At 49.7% G+C, this 24,596-nt stretch overlaps 4 protein-coding genes across 4 annotated transcripts; 2 read left to right on the forward strand and 2 right to left on the reverse strand.

Moving 5' to 3' along the window:
* Positions 1-1,749: 1,749 nt before the first annotated feature.
* BC939DRAFT_390819 (P-loop containing nucleoside triphosphate hydrolase protein) lies at positions 1,750-6,019 on the forward strand (the record flags this gene model as incomplete). Its single annotated transcript, XM_051551915.1, has 6 exons — positions 1,750-1,907; positions 2,003-3,123; positions 3,227-3,951; positions 4,030-4,383; positions 4,466-5,067; positions 5,161-6,019. 6 exons carry the CDS (start codon positions 1,750-1,752, stop codon positions 6,017-6,019), a joined length of 3,819 nt encoding a protein of 1,272 aa, XP_051417964.1.
* Positions 6,020-8,384: 2,365 nt separating this feature from the next.
* BC939DRAFT_498222 (uncharacterized protein) lies at positions 8,385-20,223 on the forward strand (the record flags this gene model as incomplete). Its single annotated transcript, XM_051559787.1, has 9 exons — positions 8,385-8,445; positions 8,528-8,953; positions 9,232-11,958; positions 12,056-13,741; positions 13,835-18,234; positions 18,327-18,651; positions 18,739-18,995; positions 19,095-20,030; positions 20,128-20,223. 9 exons carry the CDS (start codon positions 8,385-8,387, stop codon positions 20,221-20,223), a joined length of 10,914 nt encoding a protein of 3,637 aa, XP_051417965.1.
* Positions 20,224-20,414: 191 nt separating this feature from the next.
* On the reverse strand, positions 20,415-22,355 carry BC939DRAFT_509319 (uncharacterized protein; the record flags this gene model as incomplete). The annotated part of the gene is made up of 3 exons (XM_051561082.1): positions 21,293-22,355; positions 20,939-20,956; positions 20,415-20,817 (listed from the first exon to the last, which is right to left on the reverse strand). The coding sequence occupies exons 1-3, from the start codon at positions 21,889-21,891 to the stop codon at positions 20,415-20,417; spliced, it is 1,020 nt and encodes a 339-aa protein (XP_051417966.1). The 5' UTR covers positions 21,892-22,355.
* A 1,316-nt stretch (positions 22,356-23,671) lies between these two features.
* Positions 23,672-24,317, reverse strand: BC939DRAFT_434512 (uncharacterized protein). The gene has a single exon (XM_051553378.1). It carries the CDS (start codon positions 24,140-24,142, stop codon positions 23,831-23,833), a length of 312 nt encoding a protein of 103 aa, XP_051417967.1. The 5' UTR covers positions 24,143-24,317; the 3' UTR covers positions 23,672-23,830.
* Between the last annotated feature and the right edge of the window lie 279 nt (positions 24,318-24,596).

Here is a 24,596-nt window from a genome sequence, read left to right on the forward strand (position 1 = left end):
TGATCCCTCTGCAGCGTACGATCTCATCCCCGAGAGAAAGAGAGAGAGAGAGAGAGCGAAAGAGAGAGGGAGTGTAGGGATTCATGGATAACAGACTCATGTAGTCGGACTCAGGCATCAGAAAAGAGGTTTTCAGGTGGAAAAATGAATTTGACGCATGGCCCGTGAGGTGGTCTTATCGGGCGGCATGCGACACAAGACATGTGTACTGTAACTGGCAGGGGTGGCCTGTCAAGGAGCCAAGGACGCAGCGATGGTGCCTTTCCAGGCCACCCCTTTCTCTGCCTTTTCTCCTTGGCGAGTGACGTTTTTAGTCCCCAAAAGTCGAAAAGGCTACTCCATTGCTCCATTTCTCCCTCGGTCCATCATCCGTGGAGGTGGTTCGTTCGGGTCCTACAGGTTGGCAACTCAGCTCCAATGGAGCAAGGTCTTTCTTTAACCATCTTGACAATCCGTAAACTAAATCGATCGAATGGGTTGTGCAAACAGGTTAAGGACGACAATCGTGGCGCGTGAGCCCACTGTTCGATATAAATATCTATTCCTTATTCTCGTTTCCCCCTCCACCGCGCCTTCTCTCTCTCTTCCTCTTTCTCTCTTTCTCTCTACTCGACCTCATCTCAACCTGCGACTTTTGGATCGCCACTTCCCTCCCCACTCCACTTCGAAGACACACATCTGAGCGGTAAGTGAATGGTCGCGATAGTGGGCTGACTGCATGTACTCATCCAGGACATGTGTGCGGCGTGTCTCTAGTCCAACCGACACGGAGCTGAAAAATGAGTAATCTTGACCGCCCCTTCCCTCCTTCCTCCTCTCGCTGTCGGGCTGTATTTTTCTTTATTGTTATCCTATCCTATTTATGTATTATCGTATTTCCGATGGGATGGAATAGTCTGAGTGAGATGTGCTCACAAGAACTCTAAAACGCACCGTATCCAGTTCCCTGCCATTCGGAGGAGCTTTGGGGCTGGCTTTTTGGCTTTTTGTTTGTGTTCACTGAGATTGTCAGATTGTCAGGATGTCGAGCACACCGCGAGGCCATAAATACTTTTTGTATTCATTTCCGACTTTTCCTTCCCAAGACAACAGACATCCACCTGCTGTGACGCTCCCTGCTGCCAGTTGTATATTGTATATTGTATATTGTATATCCTTCCTTACCCACCAACCACTTCCAACCTTCACACCTGTCTTTTCCTCCTTTACCGAGACTACCTCTGCCCCTGCTACCGTCCCTGGCCCCTTACCCCTCCAATCTTTCACTGCTACACCCGTCTGTTCATAGCCTACTCGCTCTGCACACCTTGGTCTGACCACCTCTAACTCGTCCCGTTTCTCACTTTCACCCACACCCGCCTTTCCCTCCAACCCATCGTTTTCTCCTACCAACAGCATAGGCTCTTCTACAACCGTTGACAGAGAACCTTCCTCCTTTTGCTCCTCCCTCTCACATCCTCCTGCCCCCTCTTTCCCTCTTAACCCACGCTCCTTCCAGGGACCATGGCTGAGAGCAAGATGGAGCTCGAAGAGCTCGACCATAACAACAAGCTCAAGAACAACGCCACCTTAACCACTGCTGCTGCCGATGCTGTCATCGCCGAGGCCGTTACCACATCCAACCCTGTCCCAGCTGCGGCTGCCACCTACACAGATTCAGCTGTTGCCCATGCTACAACTTCGGAGAAAAGATCCGAGAGTGTGAGAACCCGGTCCACGACTAATGACTCGACCGAGGTCGCTTCGGATATGCATGTCGACGCCATCCAGGGTAAGGGCATCGGCAAGAAGGGCAAGAAGAGCAAGAAGAAGAAAGACGAAGCTGGCGAGGTTAGTACCGACAAGAAGGCCGTCAGCTACTTGGCCCTTTACCGCTTTGCTACCAAGAAGGAGTACATCTACATCACGTAAGTTCTCTGCCCTTGACATGCTCGCTAGTAGATGGGTCGAATATCTAATCCTTCTCTTCCTTTTTTTTCTCCTCATCGATATCAACGAACAGTATCGCCATCATCGGCTCGATTGCAACCGGTGTTGGCCAGCCCTTGGTCGCAGTGCTGATGGGGCGTATTATTACACACCTAACAGCTCCTGTGGCTGTCGATAAAATTATCGACGACGTCGTTCTGTTCGTCATCATCGGCGCCGCAGTCTTCCTCTGCGCCTACCTTCAAATGTGCTTCTGGACGCTCGCTGCCGAGAATCAGGTTAAACGAATTCGGGAAAAGTATTTACATGCGATCTTGAGACAGGATATTGGCTGGCACGACACCGGCAAGCAGGCCGAATCTCTCACCACGCGACTGAACTCTGACACTCAGTTAATTTACGATGGTATGGCGGACAAGGTTGGTTTGGCGCTCTCGAGCTTCACAACCTTCGTTGCCGGTTTCGTCATTGGCTTCACCAATGGATGGAGGCTGAGCTTGGTGCTCCTGGCCTGCGTACCCCTAATCGGCGCCTGTGCGGTCATGATGTCGAAAATCACTGTACAAATGACTTCCAAGGGTCAGGACTCGTATTCAAAGGCTGGATCGATCGCTGAACAGGCGTTTTCGTCAATCCGCACCATCGTTGCCTTTGGTGGGCAGAAGCGTGAGACCGCTGCATATGTCGAGCAGCTCGATCTTGCATATGCCAACGGAAAGAAGCGCTCCTATGTCACCGGTCTTGGTCTCGGCATGTTCATGTTCATTTTGTTCTCGACCTATGGCTTGGCTTTCTGGTTCGGTGCTCACGAAGTCTACAAAGGCAACATGGAGTCTGGACAGGTCCTCAGTGTCTTCATGGGCATGATCATTGGTGCTTTTGCTCTCGGAAACATTGGTCCCAATGTTTCGTCGTTTGCTAGCGCCCAGGGTGCTGCGTACAATATTTTCCAGACCATCGACCGTATCCCCGTCATCGACTCTTCGAGCCCCAACGGAGCCAAACCCGAGAACGTCCTGGGCCATATTGTCGTCCGCGATGTTGACTTTGTTTATCCCTCGCGTCCTGATGTCCCGATCTTGAAGAAGATGAGCATTGAGGTCAAGCCCGGTCAGACCGTCGCCTTGGTTGGTCACTCTGGAAGTGGAAAGTCGACAATTGTCGGCTTGGTTGAGCGATTCTATGACCCACTTTGTAGGTGCCACAGTCCTCGGATGTTTGAACGAGAAAAAAACTTGTATAACCGTGATGCATGTTGACTAACGCTACCATATTGTGTACATGCATAACTTGCTAGCTGGATCCATCACCCTGGACGGCATCGAGATCAAGGACTGGAATGTTACTTATCTGCGCGATACCATCGGAATTGTCTCTCAGGAACCGGTTCTTTTCAACGCCAGTATCAAACAGAACATCATCTACGGTATGCGCAAAGATCAGTCTGAGCCCACGGATAAGGAAATTGAGGCCGCCTGTCGTCTTTCGAACGCACACGACTTTATTATGAAGCTTCCCAACAAGTACGACACTCTGGTTGGCGAGAAGGGCGCGCTGTTGTCTGGAGGCCAGAAGCAACGTATTGCCATTGCCCGTGCTTTGATCAAGAACCCTCGCATTCTGCTCCTGGATGAGGCCACCTCTGCTTTGGATACCGAATCGGAACGCATTGTCCAGGCCGCTTTAGACAAGGCCTCTGCTGGACGCTCGACCATTGTGATTGCCCACCGTCTCTCGACCATCATGAACGCGGATGTCATCTATGTCATGGACAAGGGAATTGTTTTGGAGTCTGGATCTCATGAGTCCCTGTTGGCCCAAGGAGGTGTCTATTCTGAACTTGTCGCCAAGCAGCAACTCAAGACCGGTGGAACTGATGTCGACACCATCGAAGACGATGTTGTCCCCGATATCTCTACCTCCCCTCATATTGCTATTGCCGATGAGCCTGTTGTCCAGTATGAGTTGGATAACCATCGTAAGAGCGGTACTTTCTCCACCAAGCTTCGCCGCATGTCCTCCGTTCGCTCGGTTCCTCGATCTGAAAGGTCGCTGAAGAAGGCCGATGTCTCTGTCATCATTCCCGAGACCCCTGAGCAGATCGAAAAGCGCAAAAAGAAGGAGCATGCCGCTTTCATCAAGGCTCAGAAGGCGCCCATTATGCGTGTGCTCAAGATCATGCGTCCGGAATGGGGCCTCATCTTTGTTGGTGCTATTCTGAGTGGAGGAGCTGGAGCCATTTTCCCTATGTTTGCCAAATTCTTTGGTGAGATCCTAGACGTCTTGCAGTGGGACCCAGCCGAACATCCCACGTACCTTGAAGAGGTCAATCATGATTCGCTCATGTTTGTCGTTATTGGTATTGCCAACATGATTGCGACTGGAGGTTCGGTCATGATCTTTGAGTTGGCTGGTGAGAGGATGGCCCGCCGTATGAGAACCCTCAGTTTCCAGGTAAGAGAAATCGGTCAACAGTTTTTATTATGCATATTGGGATCACCATTGTTAACGCATCTTGTTTATTACTCGCATGTAGGCCATTATGTCTCAAGAGATGGGCTTCTTTGACCGTGAGGAGAACACCACCGGTGCTCTTGCGTCGCGTCTTGCCACCGATGCCTACCAGATGCACGAACTGGTCTCGCAGATCATGAAGCTGGCCTTCCAGGTGCTGGTCACTGTCGGCCTGTCTCTTGGATATGCCTTTTCTCGTAGTTGGCGATTGACCTTGGTCATCTTGGCTGTGATTCCTCTGCTCGCTGCCTCTCAGTTCTTCGCCATGCAGACTTTAACGGGCTTCAGCACCAAGACCAAGAAGGCGTATGAGCAATCTGGACGCGTCGCTAGTGAGGCCATTTCCAACGTCCGCACTGTCGTTGCTTTAGCCAAGGAAGAGACCTTTGAGAGCCGATACTACGACATCACGAAGGCACCACACAGCATCGCTTTGCGCCGTGCTTACTTTGGATCTGTGGGCTATGCGATGTCGCAGGGAGTGATGTTCTGGACCTACGCTGTTGGATTTTATGCTGGCTACCGCTTTGTTGAGGCTGAAATGATGCAGTGGTCAGATCTCTTCTCGACTATGTTCTTCATCGTCTTCATGGCTATGGGTCTCGGACAGATGGCCGCACAGCTGTAAGTGAAGAATGGACTGATATCCTTAACTGTGTCCGTAATTGCGAAGAATCGAATCTCATTGAAAATGTTCTCTTTTTTTTTATATTTTAGTCCGCGTTTCGTCAAGGGCAAGGAGTCCGCTATTAACGTGTTTGAGCTCTTGGACAAGCACACGACTATCGACGCCTACAAGGACGGCATCTCGCCTGACAGTGTTAACGGCTACCTTGGTCTGGAGGACGTTCACTTTCATTACCCAACCCGTCCTGATCAGCAAATCTTCAAGGGTGTCAACGTCTCTGTCAAGCCCGGTCAGACAGTTGCGCTGGTTGGTCCCTCCGGATGCGGCAAGTCGACTATCATTGCCTTGCTGGAGCGTTGGTACGATACCCTTGAGGGCAAGGCCACGATCGACACGTACGACGTCAAGGATCTGCAGCTCGACAACATCCGCAAGCACATGGCTCTTGTCGGTCAAGAACCTGTGTTGTTTGATATCTCGATCGGCGAAAATATCCGCTACGGTATTCCTGATGGCCAGACTGTGGATCAGGAGCAAGTTGTTGCTGCCGCAAGAGCAGCCAACATCCACGACTTTGTCGTGTCTTTGCCTCAGGGATACGATACCCGTGTTGGAGACAAGGGTTCGCAGCTGTCCGGCGGTCAGAAGCAGCGTATTGCGATTGCTCGTGCATTGATTCGTAATCCCAAGATCTTGCTGCTGGACGAGGCCACCTCTGCTTTGGATTCCGAATCCGAGAAGCTAGTTCAGGAAGCATTGGACAAGGCGCGAGCGGGCAGGACGACGGTTGTGATTGCACATCGCCTGAGGACTATCCAGGATGCGGACTTGATTCTCGTGGTGAAAGACGGAGCCATTGTCGAATCTGGTCGCCATTACGAGTTGATTGGCTTGGGTGGACTTTATGCTGAGCTCTGCACGAGACAGAACCTGGACGTCTCTCATTAAGCGCTCTATCTTTTCTACATATCCTCTCTTACTATATCTGCTTTCTAACATAATATATGTGATATACTCGATACATAAAGAAATAATGCCAACACTTGTGCTTCTGTGTACTCTTTCTCACGATGACTTCTTATGAGTGGAAGCCATCCCCTCAATCCCATGAAGACGAGGAGGGAATACAAACTGGTGGCGTTGAAGGCATGTGTAAGGACCAAAGGATGAGGAGGTCGCGATCTTGGCGGACCTCAGCCTCGGCGGTTGTTCTGGGTCGCTTACAAGGCATTTCTGCGAGCGAAGAATCATTTTTTATGGGAGGTAGTGTGTAGGCGAGTTGAATCCAATTGATCTGTTCCTCTCTCCTCACCAAAACGCCTTTCACCTCATCCTTATCCTTTTCCGGCCCTAAGCGCGCCCTTTTTATTTTCTTTCGCTACAACAGCAGCTTTGTCAAAAGCGATGGAGGGCTGTAGACTGATGGGCCGTGGGCGCACAGGAAAATTCTGTATAAAACACTTGTGGATCCACTGCTCATCCCACGTCAAAGCGATGTGGATACGTTTATGGCTCGATATTGGTGATTTGCAGCGCTTCCACGTTCTGTGAGGGTTCTGCCGCCTTGCGCTTGCTTTCAAAGCAAGTCAAATCCCTCATCAGCAAGGTGCCACACACGCCCACGATAGTTTTTCTTCTCTCACTTATGCCATCTGAAAGTATAATGGGGATAAACGAGAAAAAAAAAAAGGGTCGGTTCAGCTGTTGCAGAGTCATTTCTGCCCATAATAATGCTCGTCCTGTCAATCTGCATTTGAAAGTATTGTATTAACGTGAAGGCCTTACTTTTTACCTGGTGAGTAACATACAGGAGTATCTTGCGATCAATAGGTGTCCTTTTTGATCACAAAAAGACGGACTCGAAGTGTCTTAATCTACAGGTTAAATAGTGGCGGATGTCCGAAGCGAGAACGACGATCAATCGGGATGGAAGGGGTATAAGGTGTGGCCTCCTGTCGATTTATAATAAGTTCGGCGTTATTTTGTGGGCCATGGAGGCATATCGCGTCAGTTAAGGAGATGAACGAGTCTAATAAACGCATCCGAGTGTTCCGCGCACTGTCAATGAACGCTTACAGGCCATGGTTACGGGATGCTTCAGCTTACGTGTCCAACTACAATCAGTGACATATATTTTTGTTGGCGTACGGCTCAGCGCCGGGGAACAGCATCATTTTTACATGATCATGATCCTTCATAACCCATCAGTGTTACATGTAAATTTGAAGAGGCATGGATTGTGCTTCAGCCCGCGCTTTATGATGAATATGGAGGGGATACAGCAGAACTTGGAAATGACTCTTTTTTTCTTTTTTTTTTCAGGGGAATGAATGTACTGCACTGCACACACGCGTCTCGGCACATGGCAGAAACAGATTAAAAGTCTCTCCAGCAAGTTTTCTCATTACGCCCATGGGTCCGATTTGATTGAGCAGTTTTATTTTTACATCTGCACGTATCAGTCTGAGCATGGATGGCTGGGTTCGGTGTCTCGAGGAAGGTAGAACAACCGGGATCCCAATAATGGCCGCTGGAATGGGACCAAGGTCGAGAAAGGATTTTTCAATTAAGGTTCGCATGCACTTGACGTTGACCATTTCAACGCCACCAAAAATGAAGGAATAAAATGAGGCTAGGCCCTAATTCCAGCATGTTTTTTTTTTTATGGTTGATCTCCAAACAAATACCACACGACCCAAACTTTTGTAATCGGATGTTGGTAACTTCATGGCTTACGAAATTGTGCTCCTTCAATCCAGTGAGTTGAGCTGGAGCCGCTGCGGAGGCCAGTAGTAAGTATCACTAGTTACAGGGCGAGAATGGCATGGGTTTCTTAGTTTGCAACTGCGGAACATAACAGAGCCCTGTGGCAATGACCGTGGTTCATGAGCGAGAGTTAGTGAAAGGAAGACAATAGCACTAGAACATCATGAAAACGCACTTGGTGCAGCAGTTGCTATGCATGTGTGCCACAGATGGGATGTGCACGCCCTTTCTTTTTCGCATCGAAAATGGAAAGCAGGGCACGTGCCGACCGACTGCCAGGAGGGCGACGGACCAAAGAAAGTGGTGAACATTTTTCAGCGACATCGCATCGAGTGTCCATGCCTTTTCTTCAAACTCTTGTCTTCTCATCATCCTCGCCCCCCGAATTCTCTATTCCCACATCCGCCTACTCTTCCTTTATTAATACCTTGGCGAGCGCTCATTCCACGTCCTTGTCAATCCCACCCGTTCTTTCCTTCTTATACACACTCAGCCAGCCCGCCTTTTCCCTCTTGTCAAGCGACACCCTATTCGCGACCTTACACCAATGGAGGAAAACATGCAGAGGGCCCAATCCCCTGAGAAGCATGTCAATCTCAGCAGTAACGGTAATGGCCATTTCAAAGGACATGGCTGCAGTGATTTAGTTAGTCAGTCCACTCACTTTCGCCCTTGCCCTTCCTCAAATAGATCACATCACGTCTTGCGACCCAGCACAACCGCCACCATCAGATTCAATACCAGACCAGTCGGACTCTGCCCCAAAGAATATCCTGCCAGTGATCACATCGCATTCCCTCTCGCCAGCTCAGGGGAACCAAGGAACTCAAGGAAGCCAGGGACAACACCATCAATCGGGACACAGCCACTTGCATAACCACCACGCGCACAGCCTGTCACAATCCCACAGCAGCTCAACCACGACGCCGCTATTCCAGCTCGTCAACTTCCCCAGTCGTCTTGTCCTCGACAATGTCTATCTCAACGGCCTCCACTCGCTGCGGCGCTTCGGAATCAAAAACACCTCACAATGTGATATCGTCGTGAAGATGCGATCCAGTCTAGGCACCCAGATCTCCTTTCAGCTGACAAACGAGAACCTCCCGTTTGATCCAGGTAAAGCAGCACATTTGCTCCTGGATACTTTTTTTTTTTTTTTTGGCTCTCTTGTCTTTGGCATTTCCTCTGTGTTTGGTTGTTTGTCATGGTTGCTGTGGACACCAAAACATCTTTTTACAAGCATTGCCGCGTGTCCTCTGATTGGCCCTTTTCTGCAACTGGACTCTATATCATTGGATGCCATCCCCTATCATTGGCCTCCCATTCGCTCTTAACTAATCCCTCCGCTCTTTATGTTTTCCTTGCTCTCAAATAAAAAAATAAATGATTCATAGATGCCCATGTCGGGACCCTTCAGACAATCTCTACCAACACCGCAGCCGCAGCCGAAGCCGGATCCTTGACTGCAACAGGTCATCAGTTCAACCAGCTCTTCAACCACGTCAACCTGATCGATGAAGTAACCGTTCCTGCAGGAGAAACAGAATACGTCATCCTCGGATTCCTGCCAGATCCCAGGGGACGAAATAGGAGGGGCAAATGGGACTCTACTTCCACAGGCGTAGATATCACCAATGCGAACTCAGGGAACGGAAGTGCTCATGGGGATGGGGTCCAGATCTACGACGACAGTCGGCAGCGTGACGTTTCTGCAAACGGACTCGGGAACGGGAGCAGTATGGGCAATGAAGAGTTTGAAAGCAATGACCAGCAAACAGACAGCTTTGATTCGTTCGAGGTTAATGGGCTTGTCTTCTTTTTCGCCTACAAAACTACGACCGCTGCCGCCAAGTCCGACACTCTTATATTACCACCAGCTATTACCCAGTCGGATGCTGCTCTTTCCAGTTCACCACCCAACATACATGGCTTTACAGAAGATCTGACCTTGGCTACCACCGTCGCCACAGTCGCAAATATAGTACCAGCCTCCACAACTCACAAGGCGGATTACCAGCTCACAGTCAAATTCCGATCTACTGTCTGTCGGTCTGTACTATATTCCAACATTGGAGAAACTGGAATTAATTTTGAGGATTGTGTCGCCAACCAAGAGTTCGTCAAGGACTTTACTATATGGAACCGGAGTGAGATTCCACTCTATTGGCAGCTCAATGTGGTTGATGTCGGCAACACTGTACGGAAAGACTGGTTAAAGTTTGTCGACTATGAGGACTCCTTTGGAGGAAATCCTATGGAGGAGGGCGTCGACCGTGCTGACGACCAGGGACAAGCTCACCACTCAAAGACGATACGATCAAAGCCTATTCCAAGCTATGGTTATCGCAGGATCCGCGTTATTTTCCGTCCAGTAGAGAATGGCGACTATCTCTTCGACCTACTGCTGGAGAACCTCAACGATGCCAGCAATATTGAGGAGGCGAGCATTCATGCGACTGTTCGGGCTGTTTCCAGAGGAGAGGACACGCTGGTGATTTCAACAGGGAGCACGATGGACTTTGGAGATTGTTGCGCTGGGACGTGGACTCGACTGCCTATGACGTTCAGCAATAGCGGCCTGACGCCGACAGAAATCCATCTTAAAGTGGAGGGCGCCGAAGTCGTATTTGATATTCAGACGGAAGCAGGAACAGAGCTTGCCGAAGTTGCACAGGAATTAACGAGAGAAGGCAAATTTATGCCGGATCCAGATATATCATCGAGTTGGTACGAAAGTTCCCGTCGTTCAGAGTCTTCAGCAAATGCGGATCATTTAGACCACAGCCCTGCAGGAACCCACGGCAGAAGTCTTCTACGAGACTGGATAGACGATGGACCTCACTCACCCAGCGCTGCCGGATTCGCATCATCCTCTCCAAGCGTCGCAGATTCTGCAGGACTCAAGGGAGACCGTGGTGCACGTGAACAGGGGACAGCCATCGACTCTGGACCATCATCTCCTGTTACCTCCGAAGGCTTCTTTCCGGAACACATGCAACAGATCAACTCCACTGTCGAAAAGTATCTTGCTGGTCAGGAACTTGCACACCCTCCCAAGGAGGGCACGGAGGACGATTTGGAATCCGAGCCCGACAACATCAGCATGCAGGACTCTGCCAATCCCAGCATACTGATCAACCACAAAAAGCGATCCAGCCTTCGATCCATCTCATTTTCGGGCGCCCAGCGAGACAGGGAGCTAGCACAGGCACAAATGCATGGATCACAGTCACCAGTGCGTGGAAACCAATCTACAACACGCATAGAGGAGCTCTTTTTGAAGCCTGGAAAAGAGCGTACAGTCATTGTGTCATACCGCCCAGCGCGTGACTCATCGATCGAGAACTTTCAAGCTGGGAAGCTGCTACGAAAATCGTTCCGTATCATCGTGTCATATGCGCCATGGATGGGCACGTCGTCATCTATCCCATTTTCCGAGAACCCGCAAAAGGACCGCAAGATCATTCAGTGCAAGGCCAGAGCGTGTACCTCTTTTGTTTCTATCGAGCCAAAGACCTTGGATTTCGGTGACACAGATGTTGGAGCCCTCAAGTCTCTGCCCATCAAGCTGATGAATCAGTCTGAGATCCCCGCGGTCGTCCAGCTTGATTTCCAGAGCAAGGTTCTGAACTGCTCGCCATCTGGAGCTATCACTATACCACCAAAATCAAGCACCGAGCTAAAGCTGGATATCTACCCACGCAAGGTGAACCCGGACTATCGAAAGCAGCTAACGCTCTTCAACTTGACCAATCGCGCCAACGATCAGATCATCGAGGTCCGCTCAACAAACATTGACAAAAACAGAGTCACATTCCATTCCCTCTTCTACAGAGTATTGTATCCTGGCGGCTCCAACTTTTTGGATTTTGGCAACGTTGTTGTAGGCGGCATCAGCTTGCGAACAATCTACATTTCCAATTTTACAAGGAAATGGCTGACGCTTGAGGTCACTACCAGTTTGCCAGGCGAGTTATCCGTATATGAGCGCGCTCGAGAGCATCACGACTATCTGAACCTGAACCAAATCGGTGGTCTTTTGAATGGTGGCGATGAGTCGATTTCTACGACCCCAAGTGGCCCCTTTGCTAACGATTCATCCAGTGTTGCCAGCCGTGGAGGTGTGTTTTCGTGCATTACGGCCTTCCTTTGTTGCCTTTGATTGTCATATGTCAAACATATTAATCTCAGCGTCGTTTATTTGTGTGTGGACTATAGTTTCTCCGTCGTTTCTGGAAACAAGCACAAGTAAAGCATCGACCATGGACAGCTCAAAGTCAACCATTCTAAAAAGACGCCAGGATACTCGTGATCAACACTCAACAACTGGTTCAGAGTCTGGCACCCCGGCTGTGATCGGAGGCGCGTCATTAGCATCATCCCTGGCGCTTAGGGCCAAGGCTATTCTTTTTCATGGCGATACTTCACAGACATCGAGAAGCACGTCGGCTAATTTCCTGGATCTTGCAACGAGTAAGCCTAAGGAGGTCAAAAAGGTGACGAGACGCATTCCAACGATGAAGGAGCTCTTGGAACCAACATCAAGTCTTAAAACCACGACAGCTGAGCGACCCGGAAAGGGGGCGAATGGCTTCGGTCAGGAATCGAGTAAGTCACCGAGATCCAATGCAGGCGGAAATCAAGGCGGTGGAACGGTTGCTGTAGAAGGAGGAAATAAGCGTTTAGACACCTCAACAAGCAGTGCTCAGCGCCAACAAGATCAAAGGATATCTCAAAATCGTGGTACTACACAGGTTCCCACCAGTTCAAAACAGGACGGTCATTTATTACTGACCGAAACGTCTTTGGACAGTGTTCTAACGGCAATGGATTCCAATTCCGCTGTCGGAGGAAACATGCTGTTTTTCAAGCCAGCGGATGAAGAACGCTTTGTCAAGGAACGGATGAAATTAACGCGCGAGCTCCAGAATGCCATTACCACTGGAGAGCTGGCTCCTATCACAATTGTGAGCATCCCACCGGAGACTGAGCATCAACTCATTATCCTGTTTACGCCATCGTCAACCTTCCGTGACCACATCAAAGGCATCCCTAAGAAGCAGGATGGGCGGATGTTTTTGCGACTGATCGACTTCGATCGGGAGACAGTAGCTTGTAATCCTCAATTTCGACCCTTGTTGGACGGTGATCTCAGTCAGATTCCCCTGCGCGAGATCATGGTTCGATCTTCTCTTGTACGGAGCATCATGGATCTGGGCCAGAACAATATCAATTTTGGAACCATGGATAAGGGTGAGAAACGCACAAAGACGATCGTTATCCAGAACCGAAGCAAGGAGCCTTTGCTGTACCATATTCGCAAGTCGGGATCGATCGCCTCAGGAGATATTATTCTAGGTAACGGCAAGACCGGTGTGGTTCGTGGTTACAGTAAAAAGGAGGTCGACTTTATTTTTGAGCCCTCGCTATCCGGATTATATCACGAGAAGCTGGCAATCGAGAACGTTCAGGATCCAGACAGCAGCCGTATTTTGAGTGTCAAGGCCAACATTCGCAAGCCCAAGCACTTTTCAATTGATTCACAGGAAGTCGACTTTGGCAACTGCTGTGTGGGCAAGAAGACGGCTTCAAAGCGGATCACGGTGACGAATTCGACCAAGCAGACCAGGACGTTTGAAGTACGGGTGGATCCGCACGAGATGATGCCACTCTCGACCGAGTCTCATCATTATGGAGGTGAGATCGAATTCACGCTCGAAGACGATCCTGCTGGTCAAGCCGTGGTCACCAAGGAGATGGAGGATGAGATCGAGATCCTGGAGCAGAAGCTCAAGATTGCTAAAAGAAAGGGCCGCGAGGACAAGGTGCTGAAAGTGACAGCGCGCCTGAGCCTCCTTCGAAAAGGTGGTGTGGAGGACAAGGCTGACTCTCCGAAGCAACTAGGTACGTTTTTAAGCCATGAACCCTTTATATGTGTGATTGCATCGTCTGCCAGGGAAACAAGGAGTAAACTAACAGTCTTGTTATTGACAATAGATATGGACGATGTTACACCAACGCAGGAAAAGGTGCTTGAGTTCTCAAAAGCCGGCCAGATCGGTTCTCCGCTGGTTGAAACCCCAGTCAGGATGGCTGCAACCACGACACCGACCTCCGCCACTCCAATTGCCACTCCAACAACCAAAGAGGCTCCCAAGTTTAAGCGGACGGATCATTCGATTGTTTTTACACTGGAAGGTGGAAAGACTAAATCGGTATCCGCTTATTTTACGGCAGTGCGCGACCAAGCACCATTGCCTGTAGGAGCAGCGGAAAAGGATCGTTTGCGCCTGCAAGGAAAGATCTATGTGCATGAGCACAAGAACAGAGATATTTGCCGGGACGTCGCCTTTTATGCCACAGTAGAATGCAAGGCTTATTTGAACGGCGATGCGCCGGATCCCGGGGCTAGTCAGGATATCAAGACTACCAAGTTCAAGAAGGAACCTGAGGAGAAGGTGACTGAGAGGGGTGCAGACACTACAAATGGAAAGGACTCAGGGAAGAAGGCGGTTTCAAAGGCTACCGAGGTGAATCATTTGATTAAGGAACCGGAGCCACCCGCGGAATACCTCGTCCTATCGCCCAGGGACTTCGATGGAGGAAGGATTGAACATGGCCAAAAGGGCAGCTTCTACTTCACGTTGTCCAACACCAGCGAAAGCCCATTGCCTTTCAAGATCGATCTGGAAAAGAATAACCAAGATGTTTCGCGCTTCGTGTTCGAGGAAAAAGAGCTGGAGGGATCATTGAGACCCAAGGAGGTCCGGCGAATCACCTTTGGATTTTCTGCTCTAGAACTCGGCCGGCTCAAGGATCGACTGCGAGTAGTGAATATGGCCACTCTTACGTCCTACGAGTACACGTTTACCCTGTACTCACACCGACAGCAGTATCTGGCATTCCCATCCGTGGACGAATCCATGACTTTGGATCTCGGACACTGTTACGTTGACACCGGTCGGAAGTATTCCCAGGTGACACCACTTCTCGTTCAGAATGTCACGGATGACGACGTCTACATAACCTGCGCCTCCAACCTCTCGCAGCAAGTGGGCATCTACCTTGACGAGCAAGCGCAGAAGGGTCAAGTCATCAACACCCTCTTGAAGAAGCATAGCATGATTACTGTTTGGGTCGCCGTTCAGCCGAACCTGCTCGGAGGAATTGCCGGGGGCAACTCAAGCCGTCGAGCCGTTACAACTTCCAATGGCCTGGGTTCGACAAACAAGGACCGTGATAGCGAGTGCCGGACATTGGTCGGAGGAATCAAGTTCACAATTTCACTTCCTGAGGATGCACCCCTGCCCACAGCACCCGCACCAGAGGAAGCAGTGGAGACGCTGACTCAAGTCTCTTCGCAAACGGTCAAATTCACCTCGATTATCGGGCGCTCCATCCTCTCGGTGTCTGATACTCTATTGAATCTTGGATGGACCCCTGATGTCGGCAAGCCAGTCTACGGCTCATTCACACTTCAGAATATGTCCAGCTTGCTTCCGTTGGACTTTCATGTCGAATCACTATCGGGAAACATTATTTTGGATCGCACAGGAGGTATCCTCGATGGCTGGGACGTTGACAAGGTACTACCTTCCTCTCATGGGGCGCATGCGAGAACGGACGAGACGATGGGCGGCGACCACGACTCTACCGAGACTGCGCCTACGGATCGTTCACGTCTGCTGATCAGTTTCCGGATAACAGCATCGACGCCGGGGCTGCTGACTGACACCATCCTGGTAACGAACGAAAACAACTGCTCACAGAAAATCGAGATCAAAGTGCGCCTTTTTGCCGATCCAAAGCAGCTCATGACTAGCGGATATGGACATGGATACGCTTGTCCGATGACATTGGAAGATCTTACAGAAATTCAAGAAGTCAAGCCGGGCGTGCCACGCGAGGGTCTCAGTCTTCCGAGTTTGAGCTGGGAGGACATCTATGTCACCATCCACGAGGAGCAGGACGCGACAGGCGAAGGAACTCAATCATATGTTGCACTCGAGCCATCATACGGCGAGACAAAGGCTCAAATTGAGGACAGGTGGATCGAATTTTCCAATGATAGCAACGAGGCAATGGAGCTTGTGCCTCTCACAGACATTGTGGTCGATGCTGCCTGGGGGCCACTGGACTCTAAACCTGAAGAGATAGTTCCCTCTGGCTCGGAGGGCAAGTCGGTCGATGGCTTTCATTTTTGCGGTTCAGTGGTGCGAGTCGCTCCAGCTCAGAAGGTCCGACTGCTGGTATCCTGCCCCGCGCCTGAATTGCGCGCAGGAGATATCGAGAATCTTCAGAATGGCAAGAATGCGTCGTTGGTCGGTAACCTAATGGTCATGAATCGAGTGAAGAACCAGGTTGTCAAGGTCTTGGGATTGACTTCCACATTTGGCATTCCGTATGGCGCTATTTTCCCTGTCTCGACTGACCTCGGGAAGATCGGTCATTACAACTCCTGGGAGCCAGTGAAGGTTGAGTTCGAGCTCAAGAACTCGAGCGAGATTCCACTTCAATACGATATTATACTGGAAGACTACATGGAGCTGACGCAGCACACTGTCGACCCAACCAACACCGATGCCGTTCAAAGTATGAATGTCATGGGTGCAAAGAGAACTCTCCGCGGCCAAAGTGTGGAACATATCAAGATCATGCTTGATCCCAAGCGGATCGACAACTTTAAGATCGGACGAAGAACATTTCCTATCCGCGTCCTGAACCTCAACAACCCAAAGAACGAGATCGCGCATACTGTGGATGCTGTGCTGACAGAGTTTGAATTGGGCTTTGATCGACTTACAGACGGTAAACTGGTGCTCCCGCAACTGATGCATCCTCTGCCCTCGTCGGCCTTACCCTGTGATGCGTGGTTCTCGATCACAAACAAGTCGGCGGAAGACGTTCGTTTTGAAATTGGAGCAACCCTGTCTCCAGATGTCATCGACTATGTCCATCTCGATGTACTTTCTCGGTTCTCCAACTCTCCGCTCCATGGCACCATTTCGCTCAGTCCCCGTGGTTCGATCGAGGTGCGCATCCGCGCCTTCCCCAAGGAGGGCTCAAGACTACCAAGCGATACTTCGGCTCTTTGTACACCAGAGGGCCTGACATTCGGAACCCTGTGGGTTTCGACAAAATCGTCAGCATCCGAGGATGACTCGACATCGAGGCGATTTGCAGAGTCCATCCTGATACACGGCACGCTTGTAGAAGGATCAATGTTTTCTCTCTCGACTCAACGGATTGTATTTAGAAGTCTCCTGGAGACCTCAGATTACGAGGGCGAAAGTGATGACGAGAGCCTGTCAGTGCCTGATCTATCTACGCACACATCGAAGGACGCTTCTGATGACGGCTCGACTTCTGATATCCAACAGGGGTCGATCACCATTTCCAACTTGTCAATGACCTTCCCACTAGAGTTTCAGGTTACGCTGGAGGGGCCGATGGAGTACCCGGCTGCAGAGATCATCAAAGTGACGCCACTGGATGCCAATAACGCTGGGGTCATTGAGGCAGGGCAGCAACTCAAGTTGCTCGTGGAGCTGGTTGATCCGCATGTGATCATCTCGGAGGATATCAAGTTGTTTGTTCGCAACCTGAACTCGAATCTCGGGCAGCAGCAACGTGTTTTAATCAGCATTGTCTCAGATACCCGTGAGCATAGGAAGCCAAACAGGAAACACCTTATCGAAGACGAACGTATCGATCCGCATCATCATCAGAACAAGCTGAAGGAACAGTCTGCAGCCAGTGCAACCTGTGGCAACCAGTCGCAGTCCACAGCACCAGTGGACATGGATGCGAGTCTTCTCCAACCTGTCATTTCTCTCCGTGGCTGCAAACGCATCGACTCTGGTGGTGAATCGGCAGGTGGCCGCTATGAGCTGGACCTTGGACAACAAGATATGGGGTCGGCCAATGTTCTCCGCAAGTTGGTCTTGGAGAATGCGAACTATGATCGCATCTCGTATCGCATCAGAACCATCTCTATTCTCGATAAGAACTGGCTCAAGATCAGCCGTCTGGATGGCACCCTGGAACCACCCTCGGATGAACCACATTCTGGTGGATCGGCTTCTGTGCATACGATCTCGCTCAGCTTTTCGACAAACGTGCGCAATGTGTTTTCGACATATCTGCTTGTTGAGAATGTGGACAATCCTGCAGATACAAAGACGGTGCGAGTGACAATGGAGGTCGTTGCTCGTCAGAACTTGCGACGTGCAGCCAAGGGTAACGAGGCCAGCAACCGCGTCTTTGACGTGTTCGTGAACGGCATAGACTACAAAAACTCTTCTTCGATCGACATGAAGAATTTGTACTACGGTTCGGAGTACACTGCGAGGAGCATGGTTGTCTACAATCGCGAGAGCGTGCCTATGGAGTTTACAGTAAGTCTCACAGGTATACATATCGTTTACAAATAGAAGGTATTGTTTTATTCTGAATGCTGACCTTGGGTATTTTTCTCTTCCTTCTTTAGTTCAAATCGAACATTTCGCTCACAGACACCTCCGAGATATTATTCTCAACATCCCGTACCTCCGCCAAGCTGTTCAAAACCTTGACAGTCCCCTCGGAGAATCATGTCCGTGTCTACATCCGTTTCTTCCCCCGGCCATCTGCTGCCATCCAAGCCGCTTTGGATAGTGGCGAATGCCGAGATCCAGACGAGATGGAGCTGAAGACAGTGGAGATTTATATTAACTGTCGCCTTGTTAAGGACTATCAGCAGGTCGTTGTACTGACTGCAGAGTGCTACATGCCGGCCATTCGCGTGAGCTGGCAAGACTCTGTGTCCTTTGTTGGTAAGTCTTTGCTCAGCAATGTCCACTATTCAGTTGTGCCACGAACTAGTTCTAATCCAGCATGCTTCCATCCTTAAATTTCTACAGCTCGTGTCTTCCGAGAGCCCGAGGAATCGTCGGAGAACGCGGATGAATGGAAGATCTGGCTTAAAGAGGACCACAGGATCTTAGGCGTGTCAAATTTGCTGGATATTCCTCTCGAATACGAAATCGTAAACGACACGATGTACTTTCATCTCGAGTATCCGGAGCCAGACAAAATAATTGATGGACTGCAAAAGCACGAGATTCGCGTCGTCCCCAATATGAAGGCGCTCCTTCGCAATGCCGAAAACTTCAGGAGGGTATGTTATAGTCAGGGCAATGCCTTCCCTTATATTTTCTCTTCAACTGTTTTTTTTTTTTTGCTCATATGTGCACCTTATATTCGTTAATATAAATAGGAAAAGTACGTCCAGGAGAACGTTACGATCTATAACCGCAATCGACCGCTTGAGAACTACTGGATCCCGCTCCGGATCAGCTTTGGAAATGTATCTAGTTTCCAACTCTCGTCTGGATACAAGAGCTCATATGCTTTTGGAATGATCGAGCAACATGTGGTCAACTTTTTGAGCGATTTTAACAGCCACGCTGTTTTGGTCACTATGGGTGGCAGTGGCTGCTTCCCAGGTACCATTGGTAGTGGTCATAGTAATGGCAGTACCTCTGCCTCTGGGTTGGGCGCTGGTCTCGGTTCAGCGTTCAGTCTCTCGTCGGCCGGACTAGGGCCTGATCGGGGACCTAGTTCTCTGAACAGCAATGGGTCGGGAACCTCCCCTCCTTTGCTGATGAACGGTGGTTTGACTCTGTTGACCCCACCATCTTCTGGACCTGTTGCAGGAATGCTAGGGCTTGGTCGCACCACGTCTGCGCTGGCATCGTATCATGGACCATCGCATCATCCGCATTACCAGAGTACTGAGGCACAGGAAACACAGCGCAAGTTGATTGACCTTGAATTCCAGTACCGTTACGTGGTGGACCAGCTAGTGTATTATAGCACGATCAAGACTGGAGAAAACTTTTTCCAGCTGGCTAGCCTGCTATTCTGCACTCTGCTCAACAACAGAATCTTTCAAATCCTATCCCCGGCCTATCTTAAGGATCCGAGCAAGATTTGGTCTACCGGTGCGGCATCATCTGGTCCGACCTCAGGGCTTGGTCCATCCAACCCTAGCTCAGGCCTCGCATCAGCAACGTCTGCAGCAGTCGAATATGACGAAAATGGCGAGATGGTGCTGGTCCAGACAGGAGTAAACGGGTTTACGATGCAGAGCCATTACCGACAGCACGACGAAACGCGGGTGCGTGTGTGGCCTGAGTCCTTGAGGAAATGGGTAAGTCATCAACTCTCCTCCATTGCGCAATGGATATGATCATGGTCATATACAGCGTTTGATACTCACTTTGAATTTATATTTTTCATAAAAATAGGTTGAGGCATTGGACTACTTTGTATCATTCTTTCCGTACCATTCGCGACAGCTGGAGACGCTCAAGGCGTTGCACCACAGTCTGATTTTATCATAGTCGCGTTTTTTGTATTTCTAAATCGTTTATTTTGCTTCATCTTATTAAACGTAACGCGTAAAAAAGACGTAGCAATATAACCAAAATGCTTTTGGATATTGTGAAGAATGCTTGTTTTGTGCTTGAGAAGGATAAAAGAATTGCGGCGAACGTGGACATGGATGTGGATGTAGATGTAGATGTGAATACATTTAACATTCAAAGATGAAGTAAAAAGTCTTTGTTACTATTACACGACGCGAGCTGATAATGCTTTCTGCTAGGGCCAGGATAGTTCCCACACCGGCTGTGGCCAATCCAAGACTCTGGGGAACATATCGAAAAATGTCGGCGATGTACTCACAGCCAGTCCAGAGCGCACCCGTCTCTACATAACTTGTGCCTAGCAGATGCCTGAATCCGGCGGATTGGCCCAGGAACCAGGTCACAGCAAACTTAAACGCAAAGAATGACAGTGCTGATGTGGTACCTCCAGGAAGACGTATATGGCGGCGGCTGGTGAGTATGCCGACATGGATGAGATGACTCAGCATGGTGGGCAGGAGGAAGAATGTGGTGTAATAGGAGAAGAAGGGCGCGAGAAAGTCGGGCCAACTACAGAGAAATGCCAGCGATGACAAACGATGTGTTTTGTTCTAAAAGTAAAGGGAGAAAGCGGTTATTTATGTTGCTCCTGACGCCAAGTTACTGAAATGTACAAGACGTGAGGGCTTACATGATAATGGTGCCGATGCTATGAGACGGCATCGTAAGTGAACACGCTCAACTCGAATAGCAGTGTCAACCAGACCAGGCCGGTGCTTGTCGATGCCAGCTACATTAAAGTCCGCGTAAAAGAAAAGGCGGAATAAACAGCGTGTTTGTGTAACCCCCAGCGCTTGTCTCCGATCTCCCTGTGCAACACAAAGATCTCTATCCCACCTCCTGGAACAATCTCCATAACTTCCGTATGCATCCCACGATGCCAAACGGTCCAGTAGACGCAATGCTCCAATCAAATAGACGTGTTAATCGTGCAGAAAGTGGCATGTCAATATGATGCTCAAAATGCCGACGATGTTGCCGATACCTGTGCTTGTGGCGGTACCATCGATGCATACTGCCGTGCTTATTTTGCACATGATCCGGTTCATCTTTTTGCTTTGAGTCGGTCTCTTGAGCACCCTTTCTATTTCTGCTGCCGTTGCTAAGATAATGATGACGAGGGTCTGCTCCTCCAGCCAACATTCCCGGTGACTCTATCGATGACTTTGACGAATGTTCGCTCCTTGTGCTCAAAGGATCTCGGGCCTGCAAAGTACGTTCGAGTTCCTTGGCCAGATCTGAGATGTTATGAAGTTCATCCTCCATTTGCTCCATGAAGCTACAGACTTCATGTTCAGGCAGCAAACTGCTGTTGCTGTTGATGTGCGAGTGGCTGGTGATTTTCGTGGCCGTGGTCGTGGTGACGATTGTATTGTTGGAGGCATTCGACGGCGGATAGCTTGAGGGTGCGGGGACGGCACGGCTGTTGAGGGGTGTGTTGAGGATAGAGGAGCGGCTGGAGGGAGGGCTGGGTTCGCGGCTGTGAAGCAAGAGCACCAGCGAAGTGTCACCCGAGGATGTGATGTGGCGTCTACGTAGAGTGAGCATGCAAGGCATGAAGGGAAACACATAAAGGTTCCACATTCACACTTAACCATTTGCGCTGTATCAGTGTCCACGATAGTCTGAGGCAATCTTTTCCTTGTCCCTGTTCCCTTCCTCAACACTACTGTTCCTCTACATGGCACAAGTCCATGGGCAATCACTATAGTAGCTTTGACCGATGCACATTGCATCAGGCTTGTTGGATTGAGCGATATGCTCACACAGAATAGTCAGGCTGTATTGGCCAGGTAGGGGAGCGTCTGTATGTAACCACAGCACCTCTGGGAAAGTATCCTGTGGTGGACCAATTACCGTCTGTGCTCCTGAAGTTCTCGCGTTCCAACCAAATCACTACGCGGACCCCATATGGCCGCTCCCCCCTCCTCCCACCTCCTTTTTAAGTTGTGGCCACGTTGGAGCGTCCGTCCCATATGGCTGTCTGAAGCCAAGAATATGCATACTGTGCTACTCTTCCGCGGCCATTGGTGCCAGGTCGCCTAAGCCAATTACATGCATACCCCAGAGTTGTTAGCCCCTTCTCAAATTATATTTGAAATACTAAGGCATGAGTTCCAATTGGACTACGTAAAGCTCTGTAAGAGCTGCTTTGTGCAAAGAATCGACGTCTACCAAAGGCTATCCAGCCCCAATAGCATATAAGTAGGAAAGACTCAAGCACCGCCCAGAAGTTCCTGTAAGGTCACCATTCTGCTACCTCTATAACCTCCAAAGGTAGCAATGCAAGCAACATTTAATGACAGGATTCACTCCTCAGTATCTCGGAGTAAAGCAGAGCCATTCTCTTACAATACGCTGTCCTTGGATGCAAGTATCTGGTTTTCTTCTGGGAAAAGTACATCTTGTAAGAGAATGAAATGCTGCCTGTGCTTGGTGTCAAGAAAGCAATCTCTATTCAATGATACAGGTTTGAATTTAGTCAAGCGTCCATAGGGGCTGATCCTTTGAGCACTGCCCGCCAGTTCCAGTTCCGCCAGGGACGTATTGTATCAGTATCATCTCGCCTCTGCGGTGGGAACTTGGCATCGTCTCGTCGAGGATAGTCCCTCCAAGTCCCTGATATTGTTAGAGACAGTTGAGGTGCGTTCGAACCGTCCTCGACAGTGTCGTCAGATAAAGCTGGAGAAGGCGAAATGCGACGATTTAGCGCCAGGGGAAGCGCCACAGTGGGGCATAAGGTCGAGATCACGATTAGCACGAGAACAACGAACAGAAGGTTTGTGGATCTTGTGTCGCGCGCGACTGCGGCCCATGCGAACGCTGCCTGACATGGCTATTGCCAGCTTGTTGTAATTCAAGAGACGCAAGACAATGGCGTACTAGCAGTATGGTCGAGAGGAATAAAGAGGGAGTGGGTACGTGCTTTTGAATGCAAGGCAAACTGAGGTGTGATATGGGGAAAGTAGCTGGTGTATCGAGAACACAATTGAAAGGGAGGTAAAGAGGAAAGAAAAGGAATGAATTACCCTAAAGGGTCCTTTGCTCACTTTGCCTTCTTTCTCTGATATCTCATCCCTGTCTCCTCTGTTTTCAGACCTGGATCCTCGCCGCTACAATAATGCTCCATATGAATTCCACGGACCAGACTCGATACAAATGTCAAGGACCTTTTCTTCGAATCTGAGGACGTTTTTTCCTTTTTTAAAAGAGAATGTTGTTTATTACATGGCTGCTCTTGGTTTTTTGTTTTTTTGTTTCGCGAGTCCTTAGGGAACCAGAAGACGGGCATAGACAAAAAAATTAAACCTCCATGATCTCGCGGAGACGGCGGGTGGTGGAGCGGACGGTGGCAGCAGCGGTGGTCGACAAGGTCCAGGCACCGCCAGCCATCGTCTTCTTGCATCCACGGCACTTCCAGATACCGACAGACAGACGCTTGACGGCATCCTATGCGTTGTCGAGAGCATATTCAAGAGATAACAATGATGAGCTTCTCTGCTTCTTTTCTATTCCATAACTCCTATGATGATGACTCCTGTCCTGATCCATGTATAACATCCCATAGAGATCCCAGTAGTGCTGTATAAATCACTGCTGAGCATGCTGCACCTGTAAAGAATCGTAAGGAGATTGATACGGAACGCCAAGCAAGAAAAAAACGCAAAAAAATAGAAGCAGAAAACAAAACAAAAAAAAGCAAAAAAATATCGAGTGTAGTATTCAAGCTGTTGCTACTCCGCTGTTTCTCGCAAAGTGGCCTGCTCCAGAAATGGCTTTCAACCAAATCAAAGCACACTCCTGATAATAATAACACGCTGGATCCTGTTTCCATGCCATACTAGAGCACCAGTCCATGCGTCAATCTGCGTCAACGTGCGTCAATGTGTTCTATGGGGCAAGGCGACAGATCATAGACTTACACGACCGCAGAAAGTGCAAGTGTACTTGCTGTGCTGGGTGATTTCCATCTTCTTGACCTGCTTACGAAGCGAGGCACCATAACGGACACCGTATTTACCAACAACTCCGACCTTCTTAGTGCGCTTAGCCTACAAGTCATTAAACAGAGGAGCAGAAAGGTGTTAGGGATCTTCAAGTCTGAAAGGTGTCTGTTTGATGAGAGCTCTGAAGGGAAGGTGTTGGCTGGAAACGATCCTGGTTCGATCAGGTGATCCTGGAGTAGTCTTCGTGATGAATCATAGTGCCACTTTGAGATGCGTCAAGGCAGTCGTCGTGCTAGTCCTGGTACGCTTTTAACTGCGACTGAAGTGATGTGGTACGTCTGC

The sequence above is a fragment of the Gamsiella multidivaricata genome (assembly GCF_025024155.1).
Source record: "Gamsiella multidivaricata strain RSA 2152 chromosome Unknown BC939scaffold_1, whole genome shotgun sequence".
NCBI classification, from domain to species: Eukaryota; Fungi; Mortierellomycota; class Mortierellomycetes; order Mortierellales; family Mortierellaceae; genus Gamsiella; species Gamsiella multidivaricata.

Coding starts and splice junctions, on each gene's coding strand:
- BC939DRAFT_434512 (XM_051553378.1), bottom strand. CDS start 24,142: ATGGAAACAGGATCCAGCGTGTTATTATTATCAGGAGTGTGCTTTGAT.